This window comes from Macrobrachium nipponense, chromosome 33, assembly GCF_015104395.2.
Source record: "Macrobrachium nipponense isolate FS-2020 chromosome 33, ASM1510439v2, whole genome shotgun sequence".
In the NCBI taxonomy this organism is placed as follows: Eukaryota; Metazoa; Arthropoda; class Malacostraca; order Decapoda; family Palaemonidae; genus Macrobrachium; species Macrobrachium nipponense.
The window spans coordinates 60,486,492-60,503,707 of NC_087219.1; the positions used below are offsets into that span (position 1 = coordinate 60,486,492).

At 40.9% G+C, this 17,216-nt stretch overlaps 1 protein-coding gene across 1 annotated transcript in view; it reads left to right on the top strand.

Moving 5' to 3' along the window:
* The window catches only part of LOC135203224 (RNA-binding protein 26-like), a gene marked incomplete in the record, with an annotated part of 231,575 nt that extends 222,775 nt beyond the window's left edge, over positions 1-8,800 (top strand). The window contains 1 exon segment of the mRNA XM_064232984.1: positions 5,625-8,800. Coding sequence (XP_064089054.1) covers positions 5,625-5,750 — 126 coding nt within the window.
* Between the last annotated feature and the right edge of the window lie 8,416 nt (positions 8,801-17,216).

The window sequence follows — 17,216 nt, forward strand, 5'->3', positions numbered from 1 at the left end:
TTGACCCATTTTCATGATTTTGTCTCTCACTGTGGACACAGCCTTTGCTGTACCATAGTGTGTCATGCTAACACTCATTTCACTTTCATTTTTCTTTACGTATCTCACCGTGCTCTTATTCACTTTGAAATGGTGGCTGACCGCTGTGTAAATTTTGCCCTCCAGCAACATACCGAGAAGTTTCACCTCGTCATGCTTCAGTACGGTCTTCTTTCTTAGCTTCTTTGCCAAAAGCCTCAGAAGGAGCAAGGCGCTTTTTAGGGGCCATTTTCGGCATGATGCACAGATATTTGCAGATACGTACAACACAGCTTTGCGTTTATGTTTGCGTATGTCACTAACTAGCTGATGAAAGAGATTTGTATGTACCCACAATTCCATTTTTGCGAGAAGGGGTCGGGTTTCAACCAGTCTATGCCAAGTGTACAGCCAATGAGCAACAAGGAAAATGAATGCTGTTCCTGGATTGGCTGCTGTGCAGACAACAGCCAATAGCGTATCAAATATTGTTTTGTTTGGGTACTGCTCTAAGAAGGCGTCACAAGATTTGTTTATCCGTGGAAAGTTGGCTTGGGTGAAGCATATTTTAAGAAAACCCAATTTTGTTACTGAAATTTTGCTGTGTTCACATTAAAGTATTACAGAATTGCAGCATTTGAAAATTAATAAATCTTTTTTCATCATAAAAAATTATTTAGTCATGAAACTATAGTACTTAGTACGTATGCATGAAAAATACGTACATACTGTGTGCCGCAGACAGAAACATAATGTACCTTGCTATATTCCCGTTGTCTAACGTATTTTAGATATGGTCTGCATACTTTTAGTATCATCCTAAAATACTTGATGTACATACATATATTTAGAAGTCATAAAACATTTCATAAAATGTACATTCTGCATTATATGTACCCAATTGACCCAGTACGTACGCAAGTTCAATGGTCTCTCATTTTTGCGTTTTTTGCCTGTGCAGTATACACTACTACGGAATGAGATTTATTCTTTAAAATGTCCTTTAAATGTTCTGCTTCTCCTAAGGCTTCTGGCAAAGAGCCTTAGCGTCAGAGGCCCTGACAGTTAATGAGTGCTGAGGAGAAAATAGACCTAATAGTCATGTTAAGAGAGGACAGAAGTCATGGAGAAGTAGCAGCCCATTACTGCGTGACTGAAAGTGCAGTCGCCTTCATTGAGACCGAATATGAGCAGGGCAAAATACTTGGGAGCCCATTCTTGGAAAAGAACTCGCCTCCTCCCTCTTTAGTAATGCTATCCCATCAACGGACCAGGGCTTTGAGAAATTTCATGGCCTCTACAATTTGATCAGGGATGTCAGGGAGGTACAGACAGCAGTCAAGGCATGGGATAGAAATAAAGAAAGGGCCACAATTGTCATCAATACTATAAATGAAATAGTGAAGCCCTATTATGACTTGTTTGTACAAATGTACAATTATCTCAAGATGGTGGTGCCTCTTGAAATCCCTGACGAAGTACCCTCAGAGTATCTGTAACTCCTCTACTTTGCTGTGGAGTCTATCTTAATTGACATTCATCAGGCCTCACTGCTATAATATAATCATCTATAATCAACATTTATCACAAGTAAGTGCCACATGATTTCATATTATTATGCACACATATTGTATAGTAAATAACACGAAAATACAGAATGTTGCGCTACAAAAAAATTCACATTCGCAAATAGTGGGGAACTGCGAATAATTTTAGATATGTTCCACAGAGAACCCTGTGAATGGGCGAGTCCTCCCACAAATAATTTTTAGATAGGTTCCAAAGAAAAATCCGCGAATGGATGGAGTCCATGAATTCAGAGAATGCGAATATGGGGTTCCCACTCTATTGAGATTCTTAACAATATTAAAAGAATAAATTCATGTGGATCTACTTCCAACGGGTATTGACTTCACAAAGTGTTGTGAATCTTTTTGGTACAATATAATTCCAATAATTATTATTGCTGTACTTTCTATACTGCCAGTCAGTAGTGACATGACTGCCGTGGCTCATCAGTTTGTGCAGGTTTCCTATGGGAAAATTTTGTTTGCAGTACTTTCAGAATTCGGGGAGTATATATCATGAAAAGCATCAAGGTTGACCTTAAGAGAAACTCTTTTGAGGACTTGCTGCTGAGCATGAGCATGGAAATGCTATCCATGATTCCCAAAAAGAATTCAGGTTTCCAGGCTGTGGAATTGGGTGTGATATGTAAATATTTCATTAATCCAAGGGAACTAAAGGATAGTGAGATTTGCTCTCTGCTTTGGACTTGTGTGGACTGATACTACTCAGTCTCAGTGGAAATAAAGACAGCAGAGATATGATAAGCTTCCAAAATCATGTTACAAGAATCTGCTTCCAACAACGAGGCATGTGGCAGATATCTGCTAGCCTGGGCTCATCTGTCTTCAATGGTGGCGTTGATAGGGGGAGAAAACACCATGGAGAGGGTACATCAACATGTGGAGGAATCTCGAGGAGCTATTGTGGGAGGAGGGGGAGGGGGCCGCTCTGCTCAGGTGAAATGACCATTCTTTAGGATGGGAGTTGACCTTCTAAGGCCTTTCCTTCATCTGTGACCCTTCTTATAATCTCGGTCCCAGCCCTACTTCAGATCTGTCTGGTAGGTGGCAGATGTTCTGTCTCCTTGTGGCTTTTCCCATATTTCATGTGGCTTACATGTATTTGGGACAGCTAGCTTAATTCTTGGGCGCTGGGTTAATCGGCTTGGTAATCTGTCGAAGAACATGGCCGGCGGCAGTGTTTGTGGAGGAGAAAGCTGTAAATCATAAGAGATCTTTCATAGGAAGTAGTATTAGATTTACTAAAATTTTATGGGTTTTCATTTAATATGGTTATTTTGATGTTCTTTGACTTGGGAGATGGTGAAGACTAAAACCACTTCTATGATTGTATTAATTATTAAGTAAATAAATTATTTATTTAATAATTAATACTAATTTTCAAATAAGATTAAATATAAATAATATAATAATACTTTTGTTAAAGAGAATGGCAGCATCAGTGGAATTGATTTTAAATATGGTCTTTTCAAAAGTTTGCTGATATTTACTAATAATGGTCTGACAAGAATAAAATAAGAAGAATTGAAAAGACCATATATCAAATCAATTTTGCTGATGCTGCCATTCTCTTTAACAAAACATGTTGTAGAGACATTCTCTTTCTTACCTTCAAATTATATAATAATAATAATAGTATACTGTAATTAAAACATTTATTCATTTTTATAGTAAACAATGTGAAATTGTAAAGAAACAAATTTCATTCCTAGCCTTCTCCAAAACCGGGAAGGTTGGGGGTGAAACAGTCAAATAACTTGTGGTCAGATATTTGACAGGTTCATCCCCCACTGCTTCGCAGCTTTCAGAGAAGATGGGGAATGAAATGTGTTTTTTCACATAGTTTCCAATAGAAATGCATAAATGTTTTAATTACAGAATATACAGGCAGTCCTCATTCATTGCCGATCCAGTTTTATGGGGCTTGCCTAGCTCCGAAAATTGCTAGTTTTCCCATTTTTGGTTATTGGCACCAAAAAATCACTGATTTTTTTCTTATCAAGGTGATAACTGGGGACTGCCTGTATTATTATTATTATTATTATTTAAGCTTATTAATACTTGGAAGTTAGTACTTATTGTTAAGGTAAATCATTTATTTATCATACAATCATGGTTAGATTTACCATCTCCCATAGATTTATTAAAAAAATTCTCTCTCTCTCTCTCTCTCTCTCTCTCTCTCTCTCTCTCTCTCTCTCTCTCTCTCTCTCTCTCTCTCTCTCTCTCTCTGTGTGGTGAACATTTACCTTGCACAGACCTGGTGTGTGGGTGGCTGTTACCACATCTGTGTGAGTGAAACATAGAGCCGAGATAGTCAGTTTAGGATAGGAGATTGAGTCCTCCAGTCGTGATTCCATTATATTCTATCATTATGCCAACAAGCTATTCTAGCCAAGATCAACTTTAAGAGAATGCTTTGTAATTGGCTGGCCTGCCTTATGGAGCCCTGGGAGGACCATGAGAGTGGAACTCCTTTAAGGATACACAGTGGCTACGAAAAATAGGCTTTTCCTATGTTTACACCTGTTTTATTTTGCTGTTTTCCATTTTAAACATATTAAAAGTGGAGAAATTAATTTTACAATGACACAAAACCAGCTTTATATAATAAAAATACATCCTCAGCAAGTAGGAAAACGTTGTCATGTCCATAATATATTCAGTCAGAGTGATATTTAACCACTCAAGAAATTCTTAATATATTGATGAGGATGAAATATTCAAGATTTGCTTAAAGGCTCTGGAAACCATTTATAAATTTTTACAAGGAGAAAGTTTAATATCAACATTAGAAGAATTAAGATTAAATGGAAGTTGCATGACAATGGTTTGGTGATTTTTTATGTGAATGGGTGAAGGTTAAGGTACATACAATGACAACCATATTCTGAGTTACGCGCCCCAGTGGCATGGTTGGTATGGTGTTAGAGTCCCACCTCAGTGGTCGCTGGTTTGATTCTCAGCCATTCCATTGAGGAGTGAGAGATGTGTTTTTCTGGTGATAGAAGTTCACTCTCGACATGGTTCGGAAGTCATGTAAAGCCGTTGGTCCCGTTGCTGAATAACCACTGGTTCCATGTAACATAAAAACACCATACGTACAAACAATATTGTGAGTTACCGATCACATCAGTCAAGAAAACTAGCTGGATCATGTACAATTCCACTGATATAGGAAGACTTTTAAAGACTGATGTACTGGGCTAAGACACAGTATAGGCAGTCCCTGGTTATCGGCGCTGTTGCGGGAGGGGGGTTGCCGATAAGCAAAAACTGCCATTAACCAAAACTCGCTGATTTATGGCGCTTAATAGAGGTGCCATAAGGCACCTTATGACACCGATAACCAGAACTCTGCCTCTTATGCCGCATAAATCGCAGATTTTATGGCACTCGACAAACACCATAAGACCGGATCACCGATAACGGGACTGCCTGTACTTCATTCTTTGCCAATTAGTTATTCCATTAGCAAAATGATCCTCTGAACACTCTTGAAAAAAAAGGGTGGTACATATCTAACCCAGGCTTAGAAGGAAAGAAAAGAATAATATAATTCTTTTTACCTGGCAGTCAGTCTACTGCTATGGGCCACAGCTTGGTGTGGGTGTGGAGGGAAAAAAATAAAGTGGGTGATCAGTTTCCCATAGAAATGGAGCATTGTCACTTAGTAATAATAATAGAAGTACTACTTACTTTGACAATTTACATAAACCTATTTACTCAGCCAGTTTATCATGCCTCATGTGGCTTTTTTTTTTTTTTCTTGAAAAGATAATTTTATAATTAAATCAATTCCAGAGTTTTTTAGGGTTATATCTTGTGCTTAGGGGTTTGTTGTGTTAATGAGGTGTACATACATTATCTGCAGGTGGTGAAGAATGACTGTTGACATTTTTCCTTTTCCAAAGCCAAGTTTGACTATGCTTCTCTAAATTATTATACAATTTGAGTGAAAGAGAACATTGGCAACTTTATGTAGACATGTAAATAACTGGTATTTATTTATTTTAGGAGGAAATCACAGAGGAAATTGTAGAAGAAGTGGAGGCAGAGGAGGGAGAAACACAAAACATGTTTGAAGAGGAAGAAGAAGAAGTTGAAGATGACGAGGAAGAAGTTAGGTCATGGAGAAGGTAGAATTGGTACAATTTGATGTTATTACAAAATAAATTTAATCCCTATTCTATGTGATTGATGTGTTAAAACTTTATTGATAAATTATTTTAGACAAATCTGAGAGGCGTAGTATAAAAAGGATGGTATGACCTGTAAGAGTTTAATATTGTTAATGATAATGTATTAGCTGCAGATGTATATTTGAATATAGTATCTTAATTGTTTTACTTGCGTGCCAGACCCCACACATATTGGTGTAATTTTCTTTTTAGGATTACTATATGTACATGAATTCTATTCTGTTGTACAATCTTGGAAACATGTACAGTACACATACTTGAAGGAGTATCACACTCGAAAAGATCCTTGTAAAAGTTGATGCAAGCCTTAAAAAGGAGCATTCTGGTTTAAGGACACTGTATGCTGCACATCTAGTTTTTCAGTTTTGAAGAATGGTCATGAACAGTAGAAATCCTCAATCTTGAACTCCTTTTGAAAGGAACTCTGTGATTAGTAATCTTAAATGGGAAAAAATATTTTCTCATAAATGGAAAAGAAAATTTATGCTATCAGTTGCTGCAATAATACTGAACTAGCTAATTATGCTATTTTCCATATTTGCGTGCACTGCAAAAATAATACTCGGTTAACAATTGGATTTTGAATAAAAAATCTACCTGACCTAGTACCTTTGTTCAGAATATAAGTTAGTGTTAACAGTTGAGCGTATGTTAGTAAATGTCTGTACCGTACCAACAGTGAATATCAATTATGGAAATCAGTTAAGAAATTTCAGTCAGAATCTTAATCATTAAGAAGAAACCAGTCAAGAACTTCACCTTTGTGGTATGAATACTTAATTCAAAATAATTGTATTGAGTATTTTAAAGCTTCAAGTCAATAAGTTAGGTACAATGTTTTAAACCTATAGTAGCCTTGGTTCAAGTTATACAAAATGTTCGGTAGTGTAATTTATGGATGTTTTTGTCCTGTCATTGAATCCCTGAGGCATTCTCTATTGTATTTTAATAAATGGGGAATGTCAGTTAGACAGAAGACCTTTAAAAGAATAGCAGCTTCTTATTAATTTGTAGAAACTCCTATCGGGCTCAGGACCGCCCAGAATATAAATATAGCACAGCTCTAATTTAAATTATTCTGGTCAAGGTTCTTAGCACGTTAGAAAGACAAAATTTACCTATCACAAATCAGGTTTCAGAGGAAGATGGAAGTGATTTAAATCTGTAAGTCTTGTATCATTTCAAACACCATCCAGAGGTTACAGCAGTGTCTTAAAAAATGTTAATGTACTGCACTACAGAAACAGCATTATTTTTAATGCACAATAACTATCCCATGTTGAACAGTTAATGTTCTTTAGGTATTTAGAGAGGAATCTTTGTTTCCGTTTAGCAAAAATGGAAACTTTCCAGAATTGCCAGGAGAAGAATACTGAATGTTTGAAATTTTATTTTTAAATCATACCATTGTAATGCCTCACAACATTACTGGATCTTGAAAAGGAAAAATTTTCTTATATCTTTCAGGAGTAAAGTGATAATGAGACTTAATAGTGTGAGATAATTTAATTGTTCATTAGTGTGTCAGATTATGTACCTTAAACAATGTGTTTTATGTACTGTTTTGTATTTGTTTTTCTGCAACTGTAAGTAGCTAAAATACTCGCCTATTGAATGGTTTCCTCTGTGGCAGTCTTATCTACAGTTTGAAAACATTTATTTTTACACTATTATCTCTGAAGTAGCTAGTCGAGATGTAGATAAGAGCTTTTTATAAGGTGCATTATGCGTGACTTAGCATTGCACTTTACAAATCTGAAACAGTAATACTGGAATATCATTCCTTAATCTTTCTTGTATTAAGAGCTTGGCTCTTTGCGGGCTTTTCAAGGGTGCTATCCATTTACAACTCTTAAATGATGGAACTGCTTTTGATTTAGAAAGGCTGTAGTCAAATTTTATAATTGTTCCTGTTTAAGAAAATTTTTAACGTATTCTTGCTTACGTGAAATGTATAAAAGATAGATTCATAGGCAAATAAAAATTATGACAAGAATGTGCTATGCACAAAAGAATGTTGGTTAACCTATGGTTATTTGATAGCCTTGGTACCTGTAATTGTACTTTGAACAAAAAAATATATCACATGCTTTAATGCAAAATAGCAAAGTAACTTGGAAACAAGATCTTAAATTTGCATTGAGAGTTTTTTTCATTGAAGGTTAAAGCCAATGTTAGTGTTGACAGTCTTAAGTAACAGTTATATTCAGATTTTTTAAAAGAAAATCATGAAGATGTCAAGGGCTGTTGTCTTCAGTCCAATTAAGTAAGACTTTAAAAAATGAAAACACAAGTTATGAATATCTGTAGATTATAAATTTCGTCAGGGTATAAATCTGATTAAAATGAACTCTCTTGACAAAATGCATAGTACGTACATATATTTTTTTCATTACACAAATACTTCACCTCAGTGTACTGATTTTGCATGGAACAACTTCACTTGTGTTAATTGACTTAATATAGCTGTTACTCTGTACCAACATGTAAATAATTTTGCATTGTCAGTAACAAAACAGTTCCATCATGAAAGGTACGTTTATGCAAAGTGGTTGGGACAAAATGATGTTATATTTTAGTTTGCTCATCATCCTTATTGTTCAAGTCATAACAGTTTTTATATATATACTGTATTCCAGTAGCAGAGACCTATTGTATTATGTTTGTTGGTTTAGTTAGATTCTAAAGATAGAATTTACATTTGTATTAGGTTCACAGATATGTCCATTTGATATATTGATATTGTATGATGTACACCATTGTATATATTATGCTGTTTGTATTAATGAAATATGATTAAAAAAATTTTATGGACCATAAAAAAGATAGAAGATATATGTGCATGTAAAAATATATTTTTCAACATGCAAAGGTAAGGTCCTAATTAAAAGATGTGGTTCTTGGCTTTTAAACTTAGAAAAAAAAAGATTACAGAAAAAAAGATTATCCCCTAAATGTTAAGCAAACAATAAAAATGAACCACCACCAAAATTTGTTCAGAGAGAGATACGAAATACAAACATGACCTAATATGGTCATCCTGCCTTTGGGCACTTCTTGACAACTATTCCTGACCTTTGACATGACAACAGTACAAATGTGGTTTATGTAACCTGTCTTCGGCTTGTCTTTGACCGTAGGATCAAACAAACTTGATCATTTTCTTGGTATAGTCTTTATATTTTCCTAACCTGTAAATACTGTAGCTCTGCTTTCAGGTACCCTTTTATAAAATGAATAAGTTTTCTTCATTTTCATGGGATTATAGGTTTATTTAGGTAGCATGTCGAGATTCATTTCTCTTTATCATTTTCGTGACCTGTTTTGCAACTCATTTTTTGTTTCAATTATCATGCTTTGGTTTATTTTCCTATCTTGTTCCCTGTTGTTAATATTTGTTTCTTGTCTGTATGCACTGATGCACAAAAACTCCAGGGTCCCTTTGTTACGTATTGCACAGTCTAACCTTGCAGTAGCAATATCCTCACAATAAAATCTCTTACAAGATGGCGGAGGTAAAGGTGCTCCCCAATAGTAGTAAATTAACTCTACTTAATAGACTGAGATGAGATGTAAGAAATGGGTGCTGCTTAACATTATGTAACAGAGTGGCTTTCAAGTGTGTTCAACATATCCTCTACTTGATCTTTATTTGCTTTTGCACAACAAACCATTGCTCTTAATGTAGGGGAATTTCTCTAGCACCTGCTGCAGTCTGGTTGAAAAAATCACCCAGTTTTGGTGGCAACAGGAACAGCCAGTGAAGTTGACGGACTTCCTCATTCTCCTTTAAAGGGATAAACATTGTCAGTCATCAAGGGTTGTAGAGCTACAGGATGATTTCTGTGTGAAAAATGTAGACCTTTCTTCTTTGTGGGAAATCTTTACTTCTCAAAAGTTTTGAGCAGTCTTTTGCCCCAATAAATCTTAAACCTCCTAATTGGTGACTTGACCCTGGTTCTAAGTAATCTCAATTATGGTCCATTGGTTTTCTTACTGGCCTTATCTTATCCAAGAGGGTTAGTGAACTTCATGGAGAGACTTTTAATGTTTAACACACAAGGGGTTTGGGGTCAGTAGCCTTCGAATTTCTCCCGACATTAGTAGCTAAGACTCAAAATCCCTCTGTTCATGACGGACAAATTAAGTCTTCATAGATCCCCTCCCTTGGTGATTTTGTTGGTGGTAACCCCGAAGATTTACTCCTAAGTCCTGTCAGGGTGCTGCATAGCTATCTAAAAAGGACTGTATCTCAGACATGAGTGTCTGAGACTTGTTAGCACAGGCCAGAACAAGAATCCAGAACAAGAATGTACAACAATACCATCTCCTTTTGGCTATGTGAAGTGATCAGACAAGCTTACAGTTCTATTTCACATACAGTGCATGCAAGAGCACATGCTGTTAAGGCCTAGGTCCCTCCATCGCTTTCAAAAAAGAACTTGTCGGTTCACAGGGATTTGAAGGCTGGTACATGGCTTCACCTTACCACCTTCACATCCTTCTATCTATAGGACATTGCCCACAGGTCCTTGGGCCACTCCTTGGGTCTGGTGGTGGCTGCTTAACAAGTTGTATAGCTCATCTAGTGGGCCTAGTGTGACGGTGTCTCTTATCTAAGGTGTTGGTATGAAAGTGAGAGTGAATGGACTTTTGACTGTTCTTCCCTTCTCTTTCTTTTCTCTTGTACTGGCGGGCAGTGAAGAGATTTGAGCCATCATGTGTTGGAACTGGTTAAGATACAGGTGAGTGAGCTTCCAATTTGACTATTTTTCATTCCTACACAATACAAATTTCTTATTGAAGCAAGTTCTTCCTCTCCAGACGGTTCTGAAGCTTAGCTTATCCTCCCTCCAAGAGTAAGTCTTTCTTTTCTCTTGTACAGGCGGGCAGTGAAGAGATTTGAGCCATCATGTGCTGGAACTGGTTAAGATACAGGTGAGTGAGCTTCCAATATGACTATTTGTTCATACACGAAACAAACCTTCGGTCTTAACATTAGGATTTACTAGCGCCAAGCTGGAAACCGGTAGAATTAAAATTACACTTGTGAGATCCAGGGACTAATGGCATCTATACCAGGTCACGGGGCATGTATACCCAGAATGCCCACGGCTACCTGTGACCCATCAGTTATTTTCCTACCGCCTTTAAGATAAGACGTGTTACTGTCTATCTCATTTAAAGCCGGTTTTTCAGTTTGCCCGTTCTTTATCCATTTCATTTTTTATTTTTCATTCCTTTTCTTTCTCCAAGTGTGATCAGTGTGTGGTAAGAGTGTATACATGGTATGATGGAGAATTTTGCCTCAACATCGGGATCGTCTACCGCTTCGAAGAGGAGTCAAAGGAAATGCCCAGGAGTCAGTGGCTTCCCTTGTTCTAGGTTCCTAACTTCGGTGTCGACGGATCCTCATCCAACGTGTAGTAGGTGCAGGGAAAACGTATGTACGGTTACTAATCCGTGTTCTGTTTGTCGCGGTTGGTCGGTGGAACAGTGGAAGAAGTTCTATGGGAAAGCCAATACAAAAGAAAGGGGGTGACGCCATCTTTGGATGACCAAACCTTACCGGCTTCTTTTGTATCGGTAATAAACCAGGCTGCTCCATATGTTTCTCCACCTGCTTTTGAATTGTCTCATACCCCTTCGGTTTCTCCTAGCGGTTCTGTATCGGAAACGTCAGGAGGGGCCTTGGGTAATTTTATGAATAATTTGCACTCTCCTTTGTTCCCAGCAAGTAGAGGGGGAGATCCGCCATCTTTGTTCCAGGCTCCTGCTACTCAAGCGCATAGGTTAGATGGTACGTGGTCAGCGCTAGGCCTACCAGGTGTACCAACCTTGGATGGTCTGCTTGCGCATTATATGACGTCACGGTTCCAGCAGGGTCCGGCAGCGCTGAATGTTCCTCATCCCCCGGGCTTGCAACTTATGGGAATTAATGCCGCTGCTTCACCATCCCACTCAGTATTTACAGCGATGCAGAACGTGGGAGGTAGTTTGGCAGCAAACGGGCGGTTGCCAGCAGAAACCTCTCAGTCTCTACGAGAGGGATGACGTCACAACATACGTCACACTCTGAGATGGCAGGCGTGATGACGTCACAGACCGATTCTCGGCCTTTTTCGCTGCACCCAGACGCTAATACGCCTTCTGACCCGTCAATGCAAACTGTAATGCAGAAATTACAGGATATAGAGGAGAGAATGAATAAGAGAGACAAAAAGAAAAAGTGTGATTCGCCTTCTTCGTCTTCTTCGTCTAGTTCGGCGTCATCGCTAAGTCCGATAACGTCACGGCGAGCGCCAGTCAAGCGTTGGAGGAGGATTCGGGAGTTCCTAGCGGATCCTCGGGGGGGGCCAAGAGGAGAAGAATCAATTCTTCCTCTTCTTCGGACCAAGACTGTCATTTCCAAGTCAGCAAGAAGGTCGGAAAATCAGTGGCTATTAAGCACAAGGTTGGCAGACGAAGCCGTTCGCAAGAGTCCGAACAAGCGAGAGAGGTGACGGCCGGCGAGCTAGCGGCCGAGGCGGAGTTGCCAGTTCGGATCGCAAAAACTGCAATACCTCTGGGGTCAAAATCGACGTTGGCGGCGAAAGGTGCAGCAGAGGATGGAATGCAGGTCCCCAAGTTTCGCCCGGTAAGGCCGTTCAAAATACGTACGAAGGACGATAAGGCTCCTATTAAAGTACGGAAAATAGAGAGTTGGCAACCTCGGCGGATTACGTTCGTGGAAGGCAGTGTCCGTCTGGATAGAAGGCCGAGGCCGGGCTCGCCGACGCTCGAAAACGATGCCAATGCTAATAGAGACGAACTTACCTCTGTCTTAAGGGAGCCTTCATCTTGGAGATCTAGACGAGATTCTCGCTCTAGATCCGTGAGCAGAGAAAGAGTGAGACGTTCTCGTTCCCTGCTGACTATCTGGGATCGAGCCAACAGCGGCCAGCAAAGATCAAAGAGACCGCGGCCGTAGGGCAGGCGGCCGTGGAATTCCGGGCCGTCTGTCAGAAGATAGAGGCGAGACAACATCTCTCGTGACGGAGAGTGGTACACTAGAGCCGGAGGAAGGAGAAAACCAAGAGTTTCTGGCTCGTATGCAGAGGTTATTGATTTGATTCGTCATTCAATAGCCTTTCGAGAAGACAGAAACACCGGCCAGTATGCTTCCTCCTGGAATTGACATGGCGTTTGGACTAAAGAGGGATACCAAGGTGTCGTATGAATTGCCTTGTTCGAGTCATGCGGAATCGGTCTTGCAACACGTAAACGCAAAGATTGCAGGGAGGGATAATTCCTTAAGATCTAATAGATCATTTAAATTTATTCCCCCTCCAATGATAAAGCAAAGGAAATATTATACGACACCGAAGGTCCCTTTGCTGTCTAGACAAATGAACCCTAATGTTGTAAGGTTAAGGCCTGGATTAACCTTGGATCAGGTTAAAATGGAGTGCCCTTCGATGACGTACCAGAGGCTGCTACGTTAGAAGCAACAGCTTCTTCTGTCTTTCAGGCTGCGTCCTGGTTAGACCTTTGGTCAACAGCAGTGGCGAAAATTGCATCCTCGGAAGCAACAAGGAAAGTAGTGGATGAACCATTGTTCATTAGATTACTACAGTCAGGGTCCAAGGCGATTGCGTACCTGACAAACGTAAGTGCCAATGTTTGGGCAAATATCCTGCTAATGAGGAGAGATGCAGCATTGGCTAGACTAAGCCGCAATGTGGATTTGGATTCCCTGTTAGCAATGAGGAATGGGGATATCTTGGAATCGCAACTACTGTTGCCAGAGGTCATACTGGAAGAGGCGATAGATAGAAGAAGGATGGACACTAACGATAGGTTGGTGCAACAGGCAGTTAGGAAAACCTCTAACAGTTCAAACTATTCCTTTGGAGGGAAGACAACAGCAGATGTCTCGAAAGAAGACAGTGAGACATAGCATCCCTAATAGAGTCACAAGACCTCTTCCCCAAAGAGGATAACTCATCGGCCCTTTCACAATAGAAACAACAGAGGAAGGGGCAATAGGGGAAGAGGGAGAGGCTCAAGAAGATAGGATGGGCGCCTCCCATCACTCGGCCACACCAGTGGGGGGTGCCTGGCAAATCACTGGAAGGTGTGGCAGGAACTAGGGGCAGAGCAGTGGGTGGTGGATGTTCTCAGGATCGGGTATTTGATTCCGTTCGAGGTAACCCCGCCCCTGACAGATCAACCATTACCCACGTCACTTATGCCCACAAATCTCAGAAGGCCACTATTCTGCAGGACGAAGTGAAGAAGATGATGGAAAAAGGAGCTGTGCAACAAGTATGCAGTCCGACAAAAGGCTTCTACAGCAGGATTTTCCTGGTACCCAAAGCCAACGGGGAGTGGAGGACAGTAATAGACCTGTCAACGCTGAATCTGTTTATAAGGAAAACCAGTTTTCAAGATGGAAACTCCGAAAACGGTTCTACAAGCAGTCAGAATCGGAGACTTTATGCTGACAGTCGATCTAAAGGACGCATACTTTCAGATACCAGTCCATCAGTCTTCAAGGAAATTTCTCCGCTTCAGTCTTGCAGGGAAAGCTTTCGAGTTCAAGGTCCTGTGCTTCGGATTGACAACGTCTCCTCAAGTTTTTACAAGAGTGTTCACCCTCGTGTCGGCGTGGGCGCATGCTCAGGGATCAGGCTAATAAGATATCTGGACGATTGGCTGGTGATAGCAAAGTCCAGGGAGAAATTACTCGGGACAGGGCGGCCCTCCTGCAGCTTTGTCACAGCCTAGGTATTGTGGTGAATCAGCAGAAGTCGCAGCTGGATCCAAGTAAACGTTTGGAATATCTGGGAATGGTGATAGACACAACACAAGCCAAAGTATTCCCGACAGACCAAAGAGTAGAGAAATGCAAACAAGTGGTGAATGCCTTTCTGGGAAAGCAGACACAGCCAGCAAGACAGTGGCAGGTGGTGCTGGGAATCCTAACCTCCCTGGAGAAGCTAGTACCACAAGGAAGGCTACACCTTCGGTCCTACAATGGAGGATGAAGGAGTTTTTGGTCACCAACAGTAGATCACCCGTACGAGCAAATTCCCTTGTCGGCAGAAGTGAGGAAAGACTTGCTGTGGTGGGTGGACGACGACAATCTGACAGTGGGTGTCCCCCTTCGACAATCCTCCCCAGACCTCTTGCTGTTCTCGGATGCGTCACTAGAAGGCTGGGGAGCCATATGGAGGAGTTGATGGTGTCAGCAAAATGGAGTTGCAAGGACAGAGAACTCCATATAAACGTGCTGGAGTTGAAAGCAGCTTTCCTGGCTCTACAAGAATTCAGGGAGAGAGTAAAGGGACACTCAGTGGTATTGATGTCAGACAACACCACAGTAGTAGCTTATATAAACAAGCAAGGAGGCCTAGTTTCTCGGCAGTTACATGTGATGACAGTTCAACTTCACCAGTGGGCTATAGAGAACCTGGTAGACATCAAGGCCAGGTATATTCCGGGAAAAAGAAACATAGTGGCCGACAAGTTGAGCCGCAGGGATCAGATTTGGGATGGAGTGTCCCTACACCAACAGGTAGTGGACAGGATGCTCATGTTGTGGGAAGGACCGATCATAGACCTATTCGCAACCAGGTACAACAAAAAGTTGGAAGTGTATTGTTCAGTAGTCCCGGACGCAGAGGCAGTAGCAGAAGATGCGCTACAACACCCCTGGGACAATCTGGACGTGTACGCATTTCCTCCATTTTGTCTAATCCGTCAGGTTCTGAACAGGGTAATGCGGTCTCAGAACCTCAAGATGACCCTGGTAGCCCCGTTATGGCCGAAAGCAGAGTGGTTTCCAGACCTGCTGGAACTCCTAGTAGATGTGCCAGATAGTTACCTCCATGGAGCAACCTTCTGTGTCAGCCTCACGTGAGGTACCACCAGTCGGTGAAGTCCCTATCGCTTCACGGGTGGAGACTGTCAAGTATCTCCTCCGAGAGCGGGGTTTTCGCAGAAAGCAGCAACTCAGATGGCAGGTAATATCAGAAAATCATCTGCGACAGTATACCAAGGGAAGTGGTCAGCATACTGTGATTGGTGTCGTAGAGGGAACGTGTCTCCACTCAGTACCACTATTCAGCAGTTAGCAGACTTTCTGATATATCTCAGAACAGAAAAACATATGTCTGTATCTGCAGTGAAGGGGTACAGGGCTGCTCTAGCCTCAGTCTTACGAATGAAAGGAGTGGACATATCGTCTTCATGGGAGTTGGCCATGCTGATGAGGAGCTTTGAAAGCAGTCATGCCCACCAAAGGAGCTAAAAGCCCCAGATTGGGATCTGACCAAGGTACTGAGTAGTCTGACAAAACCCCCCTACGAACCACTAAGGCAGTCCACGGATAGGAGCCTGACCTGAAGACAGTCTTCTTATTGGCCCCTGGCTTCAACCAAAAGGGTGGGGAGCTACATGGCCTCTCATATCTCATACAAAGCACCTCGAGAAGGTTTTGGAGATCAATGGTGTGAGTTTGTCCCAGAATTCGTGGCAAAGACCCAAAATCCAACAATAGTAGACGGCAGATTCGACTCCTTTACCATACCTTCCTTGGCAGACTTTGTAGACAACGACAAAGCTGAAATGCTCCTGTGCCCCGTCAGGGCACTAAGGGAGTACTTAAAGAGAAACAAGGCACCTCAGGCCGGGGTGCCAGAGGTTGTTCGTAAGTACAGGACGGAACAAGAAGGAAGTGTCCAAGAATACATATCATTTTGGCTAAGGGAGACGATCAGAGATGCTTATACTGCAGAAGACAGAGGGTCAGATAGCCAGGTGGGAGCTAGAGCTCATGACATCAGGGTGTGAGTGCTCCCTGGCATTTAAGAAGAACATGTCTGTGGATAAATTCTGAAAGCTGGCGTGTGGAAGCGCCAAACAACTTTCACCTCATTTTATTTGAAAGATGTTGCCCATAGATCCTTGGACACCTTTTCCTTGGGTCCAGTGGTGGCGGCCCAACAAGTGATATAGTTCATCCAGTGCCCCTGGCGGGTCAGTTTGCGTCTAGTCTAAGATGAAGGTATGAAAGTAGAATGAATGGGATGACTGGTCTTTTTTTTCTTTACTACTTCTTCCTACTCCTTTAACTACGGGCATATGAAGGAGAGTACCGTCATGTGCTGGAACGGACTAGATGCAGGTGAGATGGTCAGCCATACTGTGAAGCTATCTTAGCTGATGATATACTTTTCAGTAGCAACACACCCCTCTGGATAATAAGGAAAAGAGGGGTGAAGGTGGATCCAGTCGCAAGGGACAAGAGTAAACAGTAGAATGGTATCTACACCCAGTGGGAGGAAACCAATAGATCCGCTTATATCTTTGGTCCTAGGTTCATTGTCCATTCTCTTAGAATTTCCCTATATATTCGGAAATG